General features: G+C 37.2%; 2 protein-coding genes across 7 annotated transcripts in view; one reads left to right on the forward strand and one right to left on the reverse strand.

Moving 5' to 3' along the window:
• The window catches only part of mark3a (MAP/microtubule affinity-regulating kinase 3a), a 32,112-nt gene extending 28,367 nt beyond the window's left edge, over positions 1–3,745 (forward strand). For 3 of the 4 annotated variants that reach the window (XM_079635182.1, XM_079635180.1, XM_079635181.1), the window contains one exon: positions 3,261–3,745. In XM_079635182.1, the coding sequence (XP_079491308.1) occupies positions 3,261–3,349 (89 nt within the window). In that variant the 3' untranslated portion in view covers positions 3,350–3,745. Of the gene's footprint in view, positions 1–1,256; positions 1,302–3,260 lie in introns of all 4 variants that reach the window. The other variant, XM_079635179.1, reaches the window with a different exon arrangement.
• Positions 3,746–7,314: 3,569 nt separating this feature from the next.
• Positions 7,315–16,704, reverse strand: yipf3 (Yip1 domain family, member 3). Of its 3 annotated transcripts, none has more exons than XM_079635185.1 (10): positions 16,443–16,704; positions 13,863–13,943; positions 12,227–12,436; positions 11,302–11,408; positions 11,166–11,211; positions 10,106–10,198; positions 9,864–9,995; positions 9,670–9,783; positions 9,458–9,581; positions 7,315–8,240 (listed from the first exon to the last, which is right to left on the reverse strand). In XM_079635185.1, the coding sequence occupies exons 2-10, from the start codon at positions 13,932–13,934 to the stop codon at positions 8,110–8,112; spliced, it is 1,029 nt and encodes a 342-aa protein (XP_079491311.1). In that variant the 5' UTR covers positions 13,935–13,943; positions 16,443–16,704; the 3' UTR covers positions 7,315–8,109. The 3 variants fall into 3 exon arrangements, with proteins under 3 accessions (XP_079491311.1, XP_079491309.1, XP_079491310.1); XM_079635183.1 differs by lacking the exon at positions 16,443–16,704 and adding an exon at positions 15,433–15,542; XM_079635184.1 differs by lacking the exon at positions 16,443–16,704 and adding an exon at positions 14,213–14,322.
• Between the last annotated feature and the right edge of the window lie 650 nt (positions 16,705–17,354).

Below are 17,354 nucleotides of genomic sequence, written 5' to 3' on the forward strand. Positions count from 1 at the left end.
AAAACAGTGACACTGTGAAATATTATTACAATTTAAATGAACTAGTTTGTGTTGTAATATATTTTAAAATGTAATTTATTCCTGTGATGGCAAAGCATTTTTAGCGTTATTACTCCAGTCTACAGTGTCACATGATCTTTGTCTAATAAAAATTACCATTATAATTACTATTTTTTTATAGATGGATGGATGGATAGATGGAAGTAAATAAATAAATAATGGTAATTTATATTTTTTCCTAAATTTTGTTTTAGTTTTTCATAATTTTTTCCAGTAGGGTATGCTTTGCTCAAAGATATTTCACACCATACTGATGTCCAGGATTTGAACACATTTGAAACGAATCGTGCCAATATATCAGCCAAACCAATTCACAAATTGGGTCTAAATGATTCGTTAGCGAATCAGTTTTCATTAGTGAATTTGAATGAGTGGGAACCCTGTCTCTAAACATGTGGCTCTGTATTGGCTTTTTGTTTTATCTCCGTCCACCAGTTTAATTTTTTTTCTTCTTTTTGTGGGCTTTGAACTGCTCTTTTCTTCCAGATTCAGCAGCTCTGGCTTTAGGCAGTTGTAAGAATTCGCAGATGAAGAGTGTCTAGAGTAAGGGCTCGTTTAAACGCACAAACTACAGCTACAACCACACATTGTGTTTAATGGAGAGCGAAAGTCTGTGTGTGAGAGTGAGAAAGCGAACGACTGTTTTGTCTGTGGATTTTAGTCCCGACACGATGGTGTATCCATAAGGACACTACGACGCACCCTCTGGCATGCGAAGAGCACAGTATATGTATAGACACGTCCTCTATATCTGTATATGCGTCTGATGTCGGGTCTCAGCCAATGTCTCACATCCAGCGCTCAGAATAGGCTTTTACCCATCATGCACTCTTTCAGTGACCTTCTAGATGTATATTGTTCTTTGAAGGAAGCAGCATGGCAGTTCAAATGCGTGCATGGTGAAAAACTACCGTACATATTCAGGTGTTGATTGTAAGAGTCTCGTTTAAGTTGTTTTTGTGTTTGTCTGATCCAGCATACTGGTGACACTGAGTCTTTGTGGGAGGTTAACATTTTCTGCTTACTTCTTCTTTTTTTTGCTGTCTCTTTCACACTCTATCTCTTTCTATCTATCTCATTGTGTGTGTGTGTAGTGATTTGCTCTAAAATGACTCAAAATGATTTCCTTTTTCTCTCTATCCATTCCTTTTTGCTGCATTGTGATCTCTAACTTTTCGACAAATTAACAATAAAAGAGTCTCAACCGAGTTTGAGAGAAGCGGGAGATTTGAGGGCTCAAGGTGAGGTGTCGTGACTTTGGAAACCCTTATTTCCTCTCCTGGCTCATTATTTTAGTGTGTTGTGGATGTATACTTACTGTCTCCCAGTGTACAAGATATCCCGAGTGTATTTCAGTGTAGTGTGTACAGCACGAGGGCCATTAGTCTGCTTTAAAGGAACACTCCGACTTTTTGGGACTTTAGCCTATTCACCTTATCCCCCAGAGTTAGATAAGTCCATACATACCTTTTTCATCTCAGTGCGTGCTATAAGTCTGTTTGACGCACCCACCGCTAGCCTAGCTTAGCACAAAGACTGGATGTAAATGGTTGCAGCTAGCATACTAATCCAAATAAGTGACAAAATAACGCAAACATTTTCTTATTTACATGTTGTGATTTGTATAGTGACAGAGTGTACAAAAAACAGTCACATGAGACACAGACATATTTTAACCGTACAAATACTGGGAACTATATTCTCTGAAGGCGAAGCACTGCTACTTGGGCGCAGCACCTGAGGCGCGCTCTGAACGAACTCTCTGCTCCTCACCACGGCGCGTCTCAGGTGCTGCGGTTATCACTCCGCCCAAGTAGCAGTGCTTCGCCTTCAGAGAATATAGTTCCCAGTATTTGTACGGTTAAAATATGTCTGTGTCTCATGTGACTTTGTTTTTTGTACACTCTGTCACTATACAAATCACAACATGTAAATAGGAAAATGTTTGCTTTAATTTGTCACTTATTTGGATTAGTATGCTAGCTGTAACCATTTACATCCAGTCTTTGTGCTAAGCTAGGCTAGCGGTGGGTGCGTCAAACAGACTTATAGCACGCACGGAGATGAAAAAGGTATGTATGGACTTATCTAACTCTGGGGGATAAGGTGAATAGGCTAAAGTCCCAAAAAGTCGGAGTGTTCCTTTAATAATAAATGTTTGAGTGATGTGTTTTTGTTTTTTATTTTTCCTCCATTTACATTAGGGCTGGGCGATGTTTAATATTGAATATTCACAGTATTTTCACGCTTGTGAAATTCAAATTATTTGAAATTAATTAACACTAGCTATGTTTCCAACCACCTTTTTTTTTAAATGCTTAAAAAAACGTATGCCCTCGTTTGAGTCGATAAGAAAACATGTGCATAAACTACTATATAAACACATTTACTGAATAATTTCCTCAATGCGCATTAAAAATAACGTGACTTTGCGAGATGGGACGGCATAACTGGAATAATCAGCGACCGATCTTTTTGCATCTGACATGCTGTTATGGTCAAAGTGGTACTGCGTCCCCAAACGATAGCAAGATAACGCGTTTATTACGTTTCGTCTGCGCTCTCTGAGACCCAAGTCACTTATTATAGATGAAAATGATTATGTACATTGACTTCTCCTACTGTTAATAATGATATTTAGCGCCAGTTTTATCAGGAAGTGACGATTTTGTTTAAATTTTACGCACAAGTTAAATTCACAACACTGGATGGAAACATAGCTACTGAGTATCACAATCATTTTAATGCACTTTATTTGGCCGGAGAGCATCATTAGACTATTTTTGCGGAGTGTAATAATTCCCTAGTTTCGATTTGTTACAATTTGGTAAAATCATCTCTGATTATAATATCCATAGCAAATATGGATTAATTTCTGCAAATCAGTTCAAACTGTTCATTTGAATGATTCAACAATTATTCAGTTTTCACTGAAGTGCCAGTGTGACTGTATTTTGAAATATTAACATATTGAAAAATACTGACTTGCCCAGCCCTAATTAATGTTATATAGTATTAAAAATGAGCTGCTTCTATGCATGACTTAGTTTGCTGTGCATTTGCCATTAATTCCCATGTGTGCTGATAACCCATGCATGCGTCCGCTGCAGTGATTCTTCACTACCATTGTGATTTAAGTCTTCGTGTACAAGTAACCTCAGTATATAAAATAATCTTCATCAATTGCCTCTGTTCCGCAGTCGCCATGTATCTGGGGATCAGCAGAAAGATGAAGGGAAAGATGGAAAAGACGGGAAACCCCGCTCTCTCCGTTTCACCTGGAGTATGAACACCACCAGCACCTTGGAGCCGGCCGACATCATAAATGAGATCCGCAAAGTTCTGGACGCCAACAGCTGCAGTTACCAGCAGCGTGAATGCTTTCTGCTTTTCTGTACCCATGGGGACAGCCGCTCCGACAGCCTCGTCCAATGGGAGATGGAGGTTTGCAAACTGCCCCGGCTCTCACTTAATGGTGTCCGTTTTAAGAGGATATCTGGCAACTCCATCGCTTTTAAGAACATTGCTTCCAAAGTGTCAGGCGAACTCAAGCTATGAATATCTTTAATCTTACTACATAGAGGAATTTATGAAATTGTTCAGTTCAGTATAGACAAACAAATTAAGCTGTACAATCGTTAAGTAGCAGTTCCCAATTTTTTTTTTTTCTTTTCTTTTTTTTTTTTTTTTAAATAAACCACTTAACATGTATTTGAAAAAAATGTATATACTGTAACATTGCTTAAAGCAATAATTTCTTTAACATTGGTCACAATTATCGTATTATCGCGCAAGTCGTTAAATGCTGTAAAAAGAACAGGTTTGAACCTTTCAGTGTTACGCTTGTATGCACCTCTGAGAACGTTCAGCGAGGAACCAACTCATTACCATCACCGTCACTTCAGACTGATGAGTTGAGACTGATCATTCAGGAAATGGACACTAGATGGAGAATTGTGGGGTTTTCTTTTCTTTTAGCTTTTAAACGGGCACTATTCTGTGGTGGTTTTAAGTATTGCGTGTTTTGGGGTTGGCTCTTGTGTAAAGGGTGCCCCCGAATCTTGACTTGCTTAAGACTTTTTGAAAATTTGCTCTGCATCTCTGTGTATTGAGGGTGCTCGTCTGTGAAAACGGCTGCAGTAAACCTGATTTGAGCTCAGTTTCACTGTTTGAATGTTATTAAGAGCAACATTTAGATGTTTTATAATTTATTTCACGTTATTGCCCACTCAAGTGTATTTTTTGTGTAAATATTGTACTTTATGCGGTAATTACACATTTTCATACCGTTTTGTTGGATTTCTTTGAAACCAAGAGGGCATCTTGTAATCTTTCACTTAAAAGACTCACCACAGATTCCATTAAACTCTGTAACTCGTCACGGTGTTCATAGCAGAGATCTAATACAGCTACAAAATGATCTCAATGTTTGTATTGCCTCTTTTTTTTTTTTTTATCTGACTCTGGATCACATGAGCTGCAGGTCGACAACTTGGAGATCAAAGAAAATGGTACGGGTTTCTAAAGTCTGGGGGTGGTATGATTATTATTATTTTATGCTCCCCAAAGCTACATTTATTTGATCAAAACTACAGTAAAACTAATGTTGTAAAATAGTATTACATAAAACTTAATTTAAAATGCTATTTATTCCTGTAATGGTAAAGCTGAATTTTCAGCATCATTACTCCAGTCTTCAGTGTCACATGATCCTTCAAAAATCATTCTAATATGCTGATCTGGTGTTTAAGCAACATTTATTATTAATGTGGAAGACTATGTATAAATAAATGTCTTGAACATTAATAATAAGAAATGTTGCTTAAACAACAGACACTTTATGTGTGATGTATATCTTTAATCTTATTTAGTTCTGAACCTTTGCATTGGGTAGAAATAGCAGTTTGTGAATGATTTCTATAAAACAATTATTCCTTGAATAATTCTTAAATCATGAATAACTGTAAAACTTAACAGGTAAAAATTTAATTAATGTGGGAACCCTGGAATTGTAAACAGGTTAGAACAGGGAATAAAGACCAAAAGCAAGTCTTATATTCTCATCCTTTGCCCTGTGACATCTATATGTGTAACAAGAACTGACCAGAGACGATATAAAGGACCTTTAAATAAAACATGTCTTCCAAGAACAAGTCAAAAAACATTCAAATCAATCAAGTCATCTTCATTTATATAGCGCTTTTAACAATGTAGATTGTTAAACATTGACAGCCAATCAGAATTCACCCTGCTTTAAGGAGCTCAAGAATTTAAAGCGGCATATGACTAAACTGCAGCACGTGCTTAAAACTAAACAGCATGTTGCGGTCCGCTGATGTGGACGCGAATATAGTTCTTGTTTTCTTTCATAGTGTGAATGGGCCTTAAAGGATTGCAAACTAAAACTGCATCAATCAGCTGTGAGCAGTCAGATACTTTCTTTTAACTGCCTTCTCAAACTTTAGTGGCAGCTGCTGTATTTCCTGCCTTGTAAATGTTTCAGTTTATTATATTTAATATAATGAACTCTCAATCATCAGCAATTTAATCAAACTGACGCCATTCATGTTTTGTGATTGGCTGTTCGCTGCAGATGTCACACTTTCACGTGGACGTGCTCCAGAATGAATTAGTCAGCGAGTTAACAAATCATCAGTCATCAAACCCTAAGTGTTGTGACCCACGCTGAACCGGATCTACACCGGGTTGAATTTGTTTGGTTTTGTCAACTCTAAACCTATTCTGAAACGCAAAGTTTGTTTAACTAGCAACAGGACAACAGTTGCAATCACTTTCAGAACATGTTTTTCCAGCTGATCAGAGCCGTCTCATCAGACCACATGACCTCCTCCCATTCCTCTTCTGGATCATGGTCATTGGACATGCGCAGGCTTGAGCAGGACCTTGTGTGTGCTGCAGGATTTTAATCCATGACGGCGTAGTGCGTTACTAATGGTTTTCTTTGAGACTGTGGTCCCAGCTCTCTTCAGGTCATTGATCAGGTCCTGCCGTGTAGTTCTGGGCTGATCCCTCACCTTCCTCATGATCATTGATGCCCCACGAGGTGATATCTTGCATGGTGCCCCAGACCGAGGGAGATTGACCGTCATCTTGAACTTCTTCCATTTTCTAATAATTGCGCCAACAGTTGTTGCCTTCTCACCAAGCTGCTTGCCTATTGTCCTGTAGCCAATCCCAGCCTTGTGCAGGTCTACAATTTTATCCCTGATGTCCTTACACAGCTCTCTGGTCTTGACCATTGTGGAGAGGTTGGAGTCTGTTTGACAGGTGTCTTTTATACAGGTAACGAGTTCAAACAGGTGCAATTAATACAGGTAATGAGTGGAGAACAGGAGGGCTTCTTAAAGAAAAACTAACAGGTCTGTGAGAGCCGGGATTCTTACTGGTTGGTAGGTGATCAAATACTTATGTCATGCAATAAAATGCAAACTAATTATTTAAAAATCATACAATGTGATTTTCTGGATTTTTGTTGACCTCTACATGCTTTGTAAGTAGGAAAATCTGCAAAATCAGCAGTGTATCAAATACTTGTTCTCCCCACTGTATATAACATTGTAACAAATGCATTCCTCTCTCTGTCATAGGCGTAATTTTCAGATAATTTACACAACTTTTTGCCAAGGTCGATATTGTTTATCTGACACTCTTGGAAAAAGTTCTACTAATAGACCATTAATGTACATAAGCCAAATTTGCAGATCTATGCATTTATTCACGTGGAAACTCTCGCCATTAACAATATATATTAGTAGATCTCATTAAACAACAAATTAAACCCAATACTATTGAAATTGTATTTTTGGACAACACAATGTTATTTTTTCAGAAAATTGTTTTTGTATATATATATATGATTTAGCATTGTATTAGCAACCTCAGACAATTGACAGAACTATCCCTTTAACTGCATTTACATATCAACTTCTTACATATATATGGCCCATGGATATACTCTTCCCAGTAAACATCAGTATGTCTATCTCAGAACAGCTTTCATTATGGCTACATCAAATCATTGTGAGTAGTGGCCTTATTGTGTGAGTTAAGCATCAGCTATGCTGTTATGTGCAGTTTCAGCGACAACAACTGTCGGTTTTTCAATTGTTCCTCTATATTGTCATTAGTTAACTTGTATCTCTATTACTATTGCCTATACTAAGGGTTTAGGATTTGATTATTAACAAACCCCTAACCATAGTTTTAAATATGACGCTTCTGATCACAAATAAGGACAACAGCGTTTCTTTATTTTCTCTTTACAAGAATCCTTTAAATACGCTCACATGTAAAAGACAACATAATGAGAGAGAGCCCAGAAAACCCTCACACCCAACCATAGCTTTAAATAGCAGGAATCAGACTGCAACACAATGGCTGGTTAAATATGGACCAGAAAAAAAAGATAGCATGCTGATGCATCATCACAACCTTTCTCTTCAAATAAAATATTGCATTTCTGTATCTATGCATTTTGCCTTCCAAATGAGACAGACTTCTTTACCGAGTCTTGACGAAGACTTCCTTTTCAACTGTGAAATTATGCAACAAGATCTAAAAACAGAAGTGTTGTGTGATGTCATTAGCTGTCTCAGTAATTGAGACGGTTTGTGAGGACTCTCGTACGGCGCAAACATCCAGCTGGGTTTTACAAAACATTTTGAAGAATAAAATCAGTTGTTAGTATCAGCATCCTTAAGGAATCCACACATAATCGTAATAAACCAAACCATTCTAACATTAGTAGGTCATAGGTACTGTAACTTTTAGCAACAAAAATAGTTAAGAAGAGCATACAGTGAATGGGATAGTGTGCCAAAATTATTGTCTCATATTAATGAGGCAAAATGAAGTGAAGCCATTTTGACCTAAAAGCATCCTTTTAGGTCCGTTTGACCGCGTCAGGAACAATATACGAGATACAAACTGAGCTCAATGGAGACTGCCTCATGATTTTGTTTTGCTCTGACCCTATATATGTTCACCAGTCTCACTGGCCTGTGAGACCAACCCAGAAGCCCAATATGATCACTGTGACTGTACAATTGCAGCTATTGAATTGATGGTTGCATTCAAAACAGCATTTGCAACAACGGGAACATCTCTGGCCACTCTCTGGATGGGTGGAATATTGGGTCCTTCCAAAGTATCAAGAATACCTGCAAACAGGAAAACACAACAATGACAAAACGGCAATGTAAGGCCTGTAAAGACCGTAACATTGACAAACTAAGTCAATGTCAAAGAACTAGCGCTGATTGTGTGGTCGGCTGAGCAAAAAAATGACTAAAAAGACTACAAAGCATGTGCGCTCTGTGCTATAGGGAAATATCTTTCTTACGGTTCTCAGCTTGCACACTGAAACTGAAATTTTCGTATTCGTCATTCGGTGGCTCTGAATTGTCAAAACACCTCCCAAAATGCTTGCTATGGATGCGAAAAACGCATCTGGTGGAACTCTGAAGTGACGTAAGCCATACTTGTTGTTGTGACTTGTTTTGCTTGTTCACCTCAAAGTTGCGTTGGATTTTCTCCTCAGTGTAAAGGTTAAGAGGGCCATCTATCACTGTTTTCCATGTTCGTAGAGTTAGTTTCTGGAGTAAATAAATAGGCTGTAATCTGTGTTTACGCAGCTTTTTTTTTAAATGGCTGGTGCTGGTGTTTCACGTGCGTTCGGCCAATCAGTGTACACTTACGTCACGGATAGTTGGACATTAACATTTCCTAAAGACTGTGACATTAAACTAGTTTTATGATTCTTCTTTGTAAAGCGACCCATGATGAGACTATTAATATAAAGATATTTTGACTAGTTTGAACCTGTTTCATTGGCTCGATTCATAACTTTGATTCACTGGTTCCTCTGCATCATCATCACTCAAAAATGTCTTTGCATGCATATATCAAAATGTTTCATAAAATGTTTCGGTAACCGTCTAGTTTAGGTTTCAATTATCACTATTAACTAGTTTTTTTTATTAGCATGCAAATTAATAGGATAATTGGCTGTTTATTAGTACTTATAAAGCATATTTTAAAAGGGGTGGGATAATGCCATTTTCACAAGATATAAAATAAGTCTGATGTCTCCAGAGTGTGAATGTGAAGTTTCAGCACAAAATACCCCACAGATATTTTTATATAACATGTTAAAATTGTCACTTTTTGAGGGTGAGCAAAAACGCACTGTTTTGTGTTAATTAAATGGTGAACAGTGTGGAAAATTTGCCATTTTACTTTATTTCTTATTATTTAAACTTTTTTTTTTTTTTTACTGTTAACAGTTTTTCAGGGTATTAAATATATATAATAAACAAAATACATTCATTTTTAGCTTAATCGCCCAGCTCTGCTTGCTCTCGGACTCATATCTTACCTTCAACCAACTTATGGTAAGCAAAGTGCAGGTAGAGCAGAAAGAGCATGTGAAGAGCAGCCAGTGTGCCACACAGTATGAGGCGAGGAGTCTGACCAACAGCTCGAGAGATGAGCACAGCCACCTGAGAGGAGGACACGAACGCAAGGAACGTGAATACACATCTTACAGTGATACATGCATGATTTTGGCCCTTGTTCATTTTGCTTTACCATGCGTAGAGTAGAGAGTCCTCCAATCACCAGCCAGAGAATGTAGAAGAGCGAGTGGAAGTGGACATTGTACGTGATGAAAAGGACCACACAGTGGCCAAAGAGACCATAACCCTGAAAACAAAGATAAGACACACTTCATCGCAGTGTGAATTGGGCACATCATACATCCAGGGGTAATGTGAGCTACTTACTAGCAAAGACAACATCTGCAGCATGGTAATCTGAGCGTTGCACAGGTAAGCAAGGAAATAGATGAAGGAAGACACTCCTAGCCAGTATCCAAAACAGGTTCCAATGGCAGTGCCCATCAGCGTTCCCTCTCTCTGTTTCAACAAACAAACACCAGTCAAGAACGACAGACTTCTGACGAAGAAAGCCTGAGTTTCATTTTGGATTAAATTTGTCACTGACAAATGTATGGAACATTGCTTACGATGACGGTTCCTGATGTCTTCATGCCGTGGAGCAGAATAGCCACCAGTGAGAACACCAGCATCATTGGTCCATACAGTTCTCCTGCAACTTTCTGGGTTTAGAAGAAAAAGTAAGTAGCTAATGAAGCAAAAAGAGCTCATAACATCTGCCGTTATAAGTCTGCGCTGTCGTGTCCAGTGGAAAGAGTAACACGGTTTTGTCTTTCCACACAGCACAAAACTAAATAAAATGTGCTGTGTGACAGCGAGGAAAAGAAATGCAGATATACAAAATAAATACATTAAAATGAATTAACCCTGTAGAGTCTGACAATAAATAACAGTCAGGAAAAACTATTTTAATTTAAATTGGAATGGTTTACTGAGCCTTTAAACTTTATTTTTTAAATGTGTTTTTTGTTTTGTTTTTGAGTATCATATTTCATACTTCAGGCTTTTATGGTGCATATACTATGATATTTGTGAATATGGAGCGTATATTCAAAGAGGAAACAACACCTCAATTTTATTCAGAGGCCCAAACTGAGCAAAAATATGTAATTTGTTGCATTTACTGATATTTATATTGTCAAAAAGTAAGATGAAATTCTGATAGCTTGTAATGTAAATCAATGAGATCTTTATAACAGTCTAGCAGATGCTTACATAAAGTGCATATAAATATCAGATGCCACTCTATATCTCCCAAAAATGTGTCTTAGCAAGATGATATTTAAATGCTTTTATGATCAAAGCTCAGTAGTTTTTATTGTAGGGGGCAAAACATATAATGCAATGCAATACAATAATGACTGAGAAATTAAATGAACTCAAAAGCCGGATGGATCATATTTGATACTCACATTTTAATGTGACTTTTGATGTATGGATAATCAAACTATCAATCAGATGTGCAACAGGTATTGATCATGTTGATAATTTAGAGGGCTTAGAAATTTGACTTTAGGGTTAATAATATTAATCTCTTGCTCAGGGTTGCCAACCCTCTGCTCTTATCATTACAATTAAACTTGCTTTCTATTGTTTATTGCCAAAGGCTAAAATGACCGAATGCCTTACCTGTGGAAAGTTGATCATTCGGACTGGGATCAGGGATTCCACCAACCTGTGGATTAAGCAGTTGGTCATCGAGTCTGAAGCCGTGGTGAAGCTGCAGTAGATATTAGTAGTATATAATGCTTGGCATGGATCTTACCTGTTTCTGACTTGAATGGGTTCCACATCAAAGTACGGCCGGAGAATGTCAATATTGGCGTAGAGATTAAAAGCTTTTGAGGCCTGTCGCTTTCCTGCTTGCCATACCTGTGTAGATAGATACGCACTATATTAGTAACAATCTTTTCTACACACAGCTCAACAGAAATCTATAAAGAGAAGTTACACAAGTTTTTTTCCGTATGAATTATTTACACCTGTTGAATGGAAAAGAGCAGCTCAGACATTCTACCTCATTTCATGCACATTGGCTTAGGCCCTGTTTACACCTGGTAATAAGATGTGTTTTGGTCGATCAGATCACAAGTAGACGAGGGAGACACGTTCCCGTTTACACCTGGTGTTTTAATCTCTCTCTTTTGTCCACTTCTGTCCTGATTTCTTCGAGGGGAGGGTCTATAAAATCTATAGGCTTTTTCAGATCTTTCAATCTAATGGACAAAATAAGCTCACACAATTTACATATGAACGTGACCGGAGATGACGGAAAAACACTCGGAGAGCAGGAGCTTTAGTTTCTGCTCTGACGGCCGAGAGACCAGCCGAACGCTGTGAGTGTGTGTGTTAGAAATCAGGAATGGTGAGAGAACATTGTGCTTGATACATTGTTCATCTTCAAACCAAACTTGGATCTTCAGCCGATAAAGTTTGAATCCCGTCTGGCTAGTGCGCTTAACATAATGTTTACTCATTAGGCGGAGAGTATATATTTTGTGGCTGTTTGAACACATTTGATCACATGACCGTTTACATGACTGTGTTTTCTACCTCTAGAAGTGGTTGAAAGTGGACAAGCTCAAAGCGATTTACACCTGTATTTGGCGTCATCCACTTGTGATCCGATCGACCAAAACACATCTAGGCCTCACATGTCAATCAGGTTCCTAGCCCTCTCTCTGGCTCACCTCATCGGCAACCTGTCTGCCCAACTGTCCCTTCAAGCCCTTCATCCCGAGGAACTCTCCATATTCTCCGGTGTCCTCCTCCGTAGCAGCTGCCTCTTCCGTCACCTCCTCCTCCTCCTTCATGCGCTGATGCATCTCCCCCATATCCTCGAAGCTGGAGCCCGAGGTGTCGTCCATATTCTCCATGTCCACCACAGCCGAGCCGCCGCCCTGGGGTCGGTCACGAGAAAGAGAGAAAGTTCTGTCACAAAGTCTAAGTGCAATTGTGTAAAAAACTCATACAATTTTCACACTCCAAATAAGTTAGAGAACGTGATGGAGCATGCAGGACAGGTTTAGTTTCCCTTTATTTTTGTCTAATTTGCTAAAGTTTTCTGAATACTGCAAATATATAGAAAGTATTAAAGGGTTAGTTCACCCAAAAATGTAAATAATCCCATAATTTACTCACGTTTAAGCCACCCTAGGTTTTTATGACTTTCCTCTTTCAGCCAAACACAGTAAGTGTCACAAAAAACACACACAAAATATCCTGGCTCTATAGTGAATGGTACTAGATTTTAACATTAACTATTAATAAATTGCTCTTCTACAGCATTTAATCTTTGTTCATGTTAATTCCACCATTTACTAGTAGCCTACATTATTTAAATCAAAATTTGTATTTGTTAACATTAGTTAATGCACTGTAAAGTAAGATGAACTAACAATGAACAGTTGTATTTTTTATTAACTAAGATTAACAAAGATTAATAAATACAGTAACACACGTATTGCTCATGGTTAGTTCATGTTAGTTAGCCTAATACATGAACTAATGTTAATAAATCAAACCATATTGTAAAGTGTTACAAACAAATAATTTACTCAGAACACCTCATAAAATGAGAATGTAAGTGTGCTTTAGTAAGAGTGGTAAGCGAGATTTTAACCTTAATAAACTACAGTGTTTTCAGGTTATTTATATGACAATGTGTAGAAAAATTACCAAGAAAATAATTTAGTGTGAGGTGAAACCAGAAAAAAAGTGCAAAGCAAGTTGTTGTTATCTGGCTGCTATTTTATGCAATTGTATATGATAGAATGTAGACTATTAGTTAAAAAAAAAAATGCTAGTTTTTTATATTGATATGATTAAATACCCAAATAATTATCAGGTCTAGCTAAGAAGGATTTTATCTTACAAAGCTATAAAATCCAGTGGTAAAATCACAGCTTAAAAAAAATAATAATAATTGGCAAATGATTGTAGATGCTCAAGTGCAATAATAATGTTTTTGGACATGGTACATTGGTAATACCATGGTTATTTGTACATTTGACCAGCTAGCATGTTTATGAGCATGTAACATGGTAATAACAATAAAATGGCGATCATTTATCTCCTCCACTTATACTAACATATATGTACATAATTGTTTACATCATAGTTTCGCTTACTGTATCTCGAGCAGCTTTGAATAGTACACAAATGGTGCATGAATATGGTAATTAGTGAGCAAGATCCAATAGAAATTAAGATAGTAACACCACAACGGTGAGGTCAGACTAAGCAAAAGGCTTGTTTAACATACACATCGTGAGTTTTCATACGTTATGTGACTGTATAATGCTGAGTTGAGTTGAGGTAAATTACCTGGATAATGTTGTCATCAAAACCACCCCATGGTTCCGTATTCGTGTTTTTGCTTCCTTGTGATGCCGACATTGTTTTGCACTATCGAGAATATAAGCAGAAACTTTAGCTGCTAGAACATTAAAACGCTACAATCTATAGTTTGGTTCTTCTGGTGCTCATTTTAGTTTGATATTAAAAATGGTTTGTGTGAATTGTTTTGCCAGCTGTACGGCGCTGGGACAAAAATGTGACGTGATGACGACACGCTTTGTGACGCTACTTCCTGTAATCGCAGATCTAAACTTTAGGATTTTACCAGACAGACCCATTATAGTCTTGGAAGATTTCCATGTACACTTGTATTTTACCTCATAATTGTTTCAATTACATACGGTCAAAAGCAGAAAACTTTGCCGTTTAATGTCAACATCGATCGGGCATCCATACCAGTACGGCATGTCAAAATAAAAGTCGTGTGACCTGTACTGTTTGATTTTTAGTTGAATATAGGCCGTTTCTCAATACCAAGTACGCAAACTTCGGACTTGCGTCCTTGGTAGTTCAGACTTGCCAAGTTCGACTTAGGAGAACGAACTCCCGAGGACGAGAGGACGCAAGTCCGGTTATTCTGCAAATGGGACAGCGGCGTTCTTGATCGCGTCACTCAGCACGCTCTGGCTACACCGGTAAATCTCTTTATGTATATTTTAGGCAACAATAAAACGAAATATGGTATAAAACAACACTCTGCCTCTTTTCATTTAAAAAAAAAAATCTTAAACACATTAAATGGCCACACAAATGGGGTTCAGGCAACGTGTACATTGATTATCTTCACTGCATAACAACACGAAATAAAACGCAACCCTGCTTCTTTTTGCTTTCATTTTAAAAATATTAAACAATATTGAACATTAAAACTGACATTTAAAAAACAGAGACAGGGTTGTGTCATTTTATTTTATTATACATGTACAGTGAAGAGAATGTATAATAAAATAAATATAAAAAATATTATATATAATTTAAAATATAGCCTAAAATAAAATGACACAACCCTGACTCTTTTTGTTAAATGTCAGTTTTAATGATCTGATATCCAGTATAAAAGTATAAGTAAATAAAAATAAATAAAGCAAACAATTCAGTCAAACATAAGTCAGCTTAAAATAGCCTATAGCTCAAGTTAAATAGCCTAAATATATACAATTATGAAACTTCACTTTGCCCTCAGCCAAAACGATTTGCCATGGAACAAATTATAGATGAATGAGACCAAAGATCGCCCGTTAGATATAAACAAGACGAATTATATCTCATGTTTAACCACTAGACTAGAGACACCAGAGCCAGCGGCAGACATCAGAAGCACTAGCCGAGGTAAGGCTGGTCCAGTCGGGGTTATTGAGCGCTGAACGCCCGCTGATCGCCTGGATCTCACAACTCCGAAAACGTCAGATACATTTTTTAAATAGGCGCTATCTTTATAAATAAACCACATATTTGAGCTTTAAACAACTACATTCTCGACTGAAACACTCTTAGAATTACATTTCGTGACACGATAACAGTAGTATTTTGATATTACGCGGGTTTTCTCCTCTGCCATTGACGCTTGCTGGTGGGATGAGATGCATTCTGGGATACCTGTCTGTCTCAAGTTTGCACAAGTCACCTCTACATGCATCCTCGGTAAAAGGGGCGGATCAAGAACACATCCGGGGATTTGAACTGGACTTGGCTAGATGTGAACTTTTGAATTGGGACAGTACTTGGGCAGCGACTGATGACGTTTCACAAGTCCACAAGAACACAAGTACAGACAAGAACGCATATTGAGAAACGGCCATAGTTTTTTTTTTTTTTTTTTTTTTACTTCATTTCTAGGTTGCTTTGAATATTAAAACAAAATAAACCACATTATTATCATCGTTGTTATTATACAAGATACCATTTAATCCAAAAGTATTTTTTATTTTATTTTACTATATCACATTCATGTGAAGAAATGGGATTAAAATGGGATTAAGTAAACAATTTACAAGTTATACAAGAAATATGGCACTAATTTAGACAACATAAAACAAACAAAAACATAAATAAAGGGATTTATGAGGCACTGTGTTTAAATTTGTTTTTGGTTTTTACTTAAACGTCCATTCATGCATGTCACATGTTTCAGTTTATTAAAAATATATATATTTAGGTCATATATTGGATGATGTATCGTCCTTTACATGCTAAACTCGTAAATAAAGAAGTAAAAAAATATTAGTAAATGTACAATTTTCTGAAGGGGGCACTGTACCCACGTCGTGTACTCTGAAATGTAGTTTCATCGATTTTATCTAAATGGCTTTCAGTGGCCACTAGATGGCAGCACCACATTTGAGAACGCAATCATGGTCTCTCGCCTCATTATCCGATTCTTGTTTGACTAATCATTCCAGACAATAACAGGGTCATAGTTGTGTATGGTATATAAAAAAATGAGGGTGACATAATATTGGCAGAAATGTCATAATTTGGGTGAGCTATTCTAGCTGATCTGCGAAAGTGTTTTATCGTTGTCTTTGAAAGCCTAGCTGTGTATCTGACCTTAAACACTCTCAAAGCCTTGCAGTTCTCTATATCAGCCCTTCATCTCTTGATTGAGTGATGACCCCAGAGCGAGAATATGGAGGGAACAGACCTTAGAGAAGAAAAGCCTTTGATTTAGGAAATACCCCATCAGCTGGCAAAGTCATGGCTGCTACATGGTACAGTGTTCCACTGATTTAAGATCAAACTTTCATCACAGCAGGCTGATGTGAACCTCTGAAACACAAATCATAGTCCTTGTAGATAAATAAGGTTGGGTGAGCATCCTGTGACCTTTCTGGTGTTTATGTGATTGGTGAACCACATGCCAGTGATGCAATTAAGTTCCTTTAGCTCCAAATAATTGTTCAGTGTTAGAGAAACCTCTGGTGTTTTAATAACTGGCACATTTAATTCCGCTATTACGTATTTGTAATAAAGAACTTGTCACTGCATTCTTTCCAAATGTTTAAGGTTTCTTCTATGTATGTTTTTAAAGAATTTGATGCTCATCAGTTCATTATTAATTATAATTATTAATTATAAATATTATAAAGTAGATTGCTGGATTAACATCAGGCATGCTCAATTAATATGAATTAGTGGCGAAGATTTTAAGTGATTCTTTCTGGAAGTTAGGTACATTAGCCTATATAGTTATGTCATTCGGTGGTGACAAGTATTTTCATTCCTAATCAAACAAACGTAATGGTATTTTTTTTTTTTAAATGGCTCAAAATGAATTTCGTGTTTACTTGCGCAACCATTGTACAAAGCAATACCACTTGCGAAAATTCTGCCGATACTGTGTATAATATAGTAATGGACCACCTACTAACCCTAACCCTCTTTTTAAACTTGGTTTACTCGACTTTTTTTTCTGACTCTGGATCACATGAGCTGGGAGACAACTTGGAGATCAAAGAAAGT

The sequence above is a fragment of the Phoxinus phoxinus genome (genome assembly GCF_949152265.1).
Source record: "Phoxinus phoxinus genome assembly, chromosome: 14".
Classification (NCBI taxonomy): Eukaryota; Metazoa; Chordata; class Actinopteri; order Cypriniformes; family Leuciscidae; genus Phoxinus; species Phoxinus phoxinus.

Excerpts from the sequence above, each read along its gene's own strand:
- yipf3 (XM_079635183.1), bottom strand. The coding sequence starts at position 15,531 with ATGCATGTAGAGGTGACTTGTGCAAACTTGAGACAGACAGGTATCCCA. Across the intron at positions 13,944-15,432 it reads TGGCAGAGGAGAAAACCCGC|TGCAAAACAATGTCGGCATC; the intron begins GTAATATCAAAA and ends TATTCTCGATAG. Across the intron at positions 9,996-10,105 it reads AGACATCAGGAACCGTCATC|AGAGAGGGAACGCTGATGGG; the intron begins GTAAGCAATGTT and ends TTGTTGAAACAG.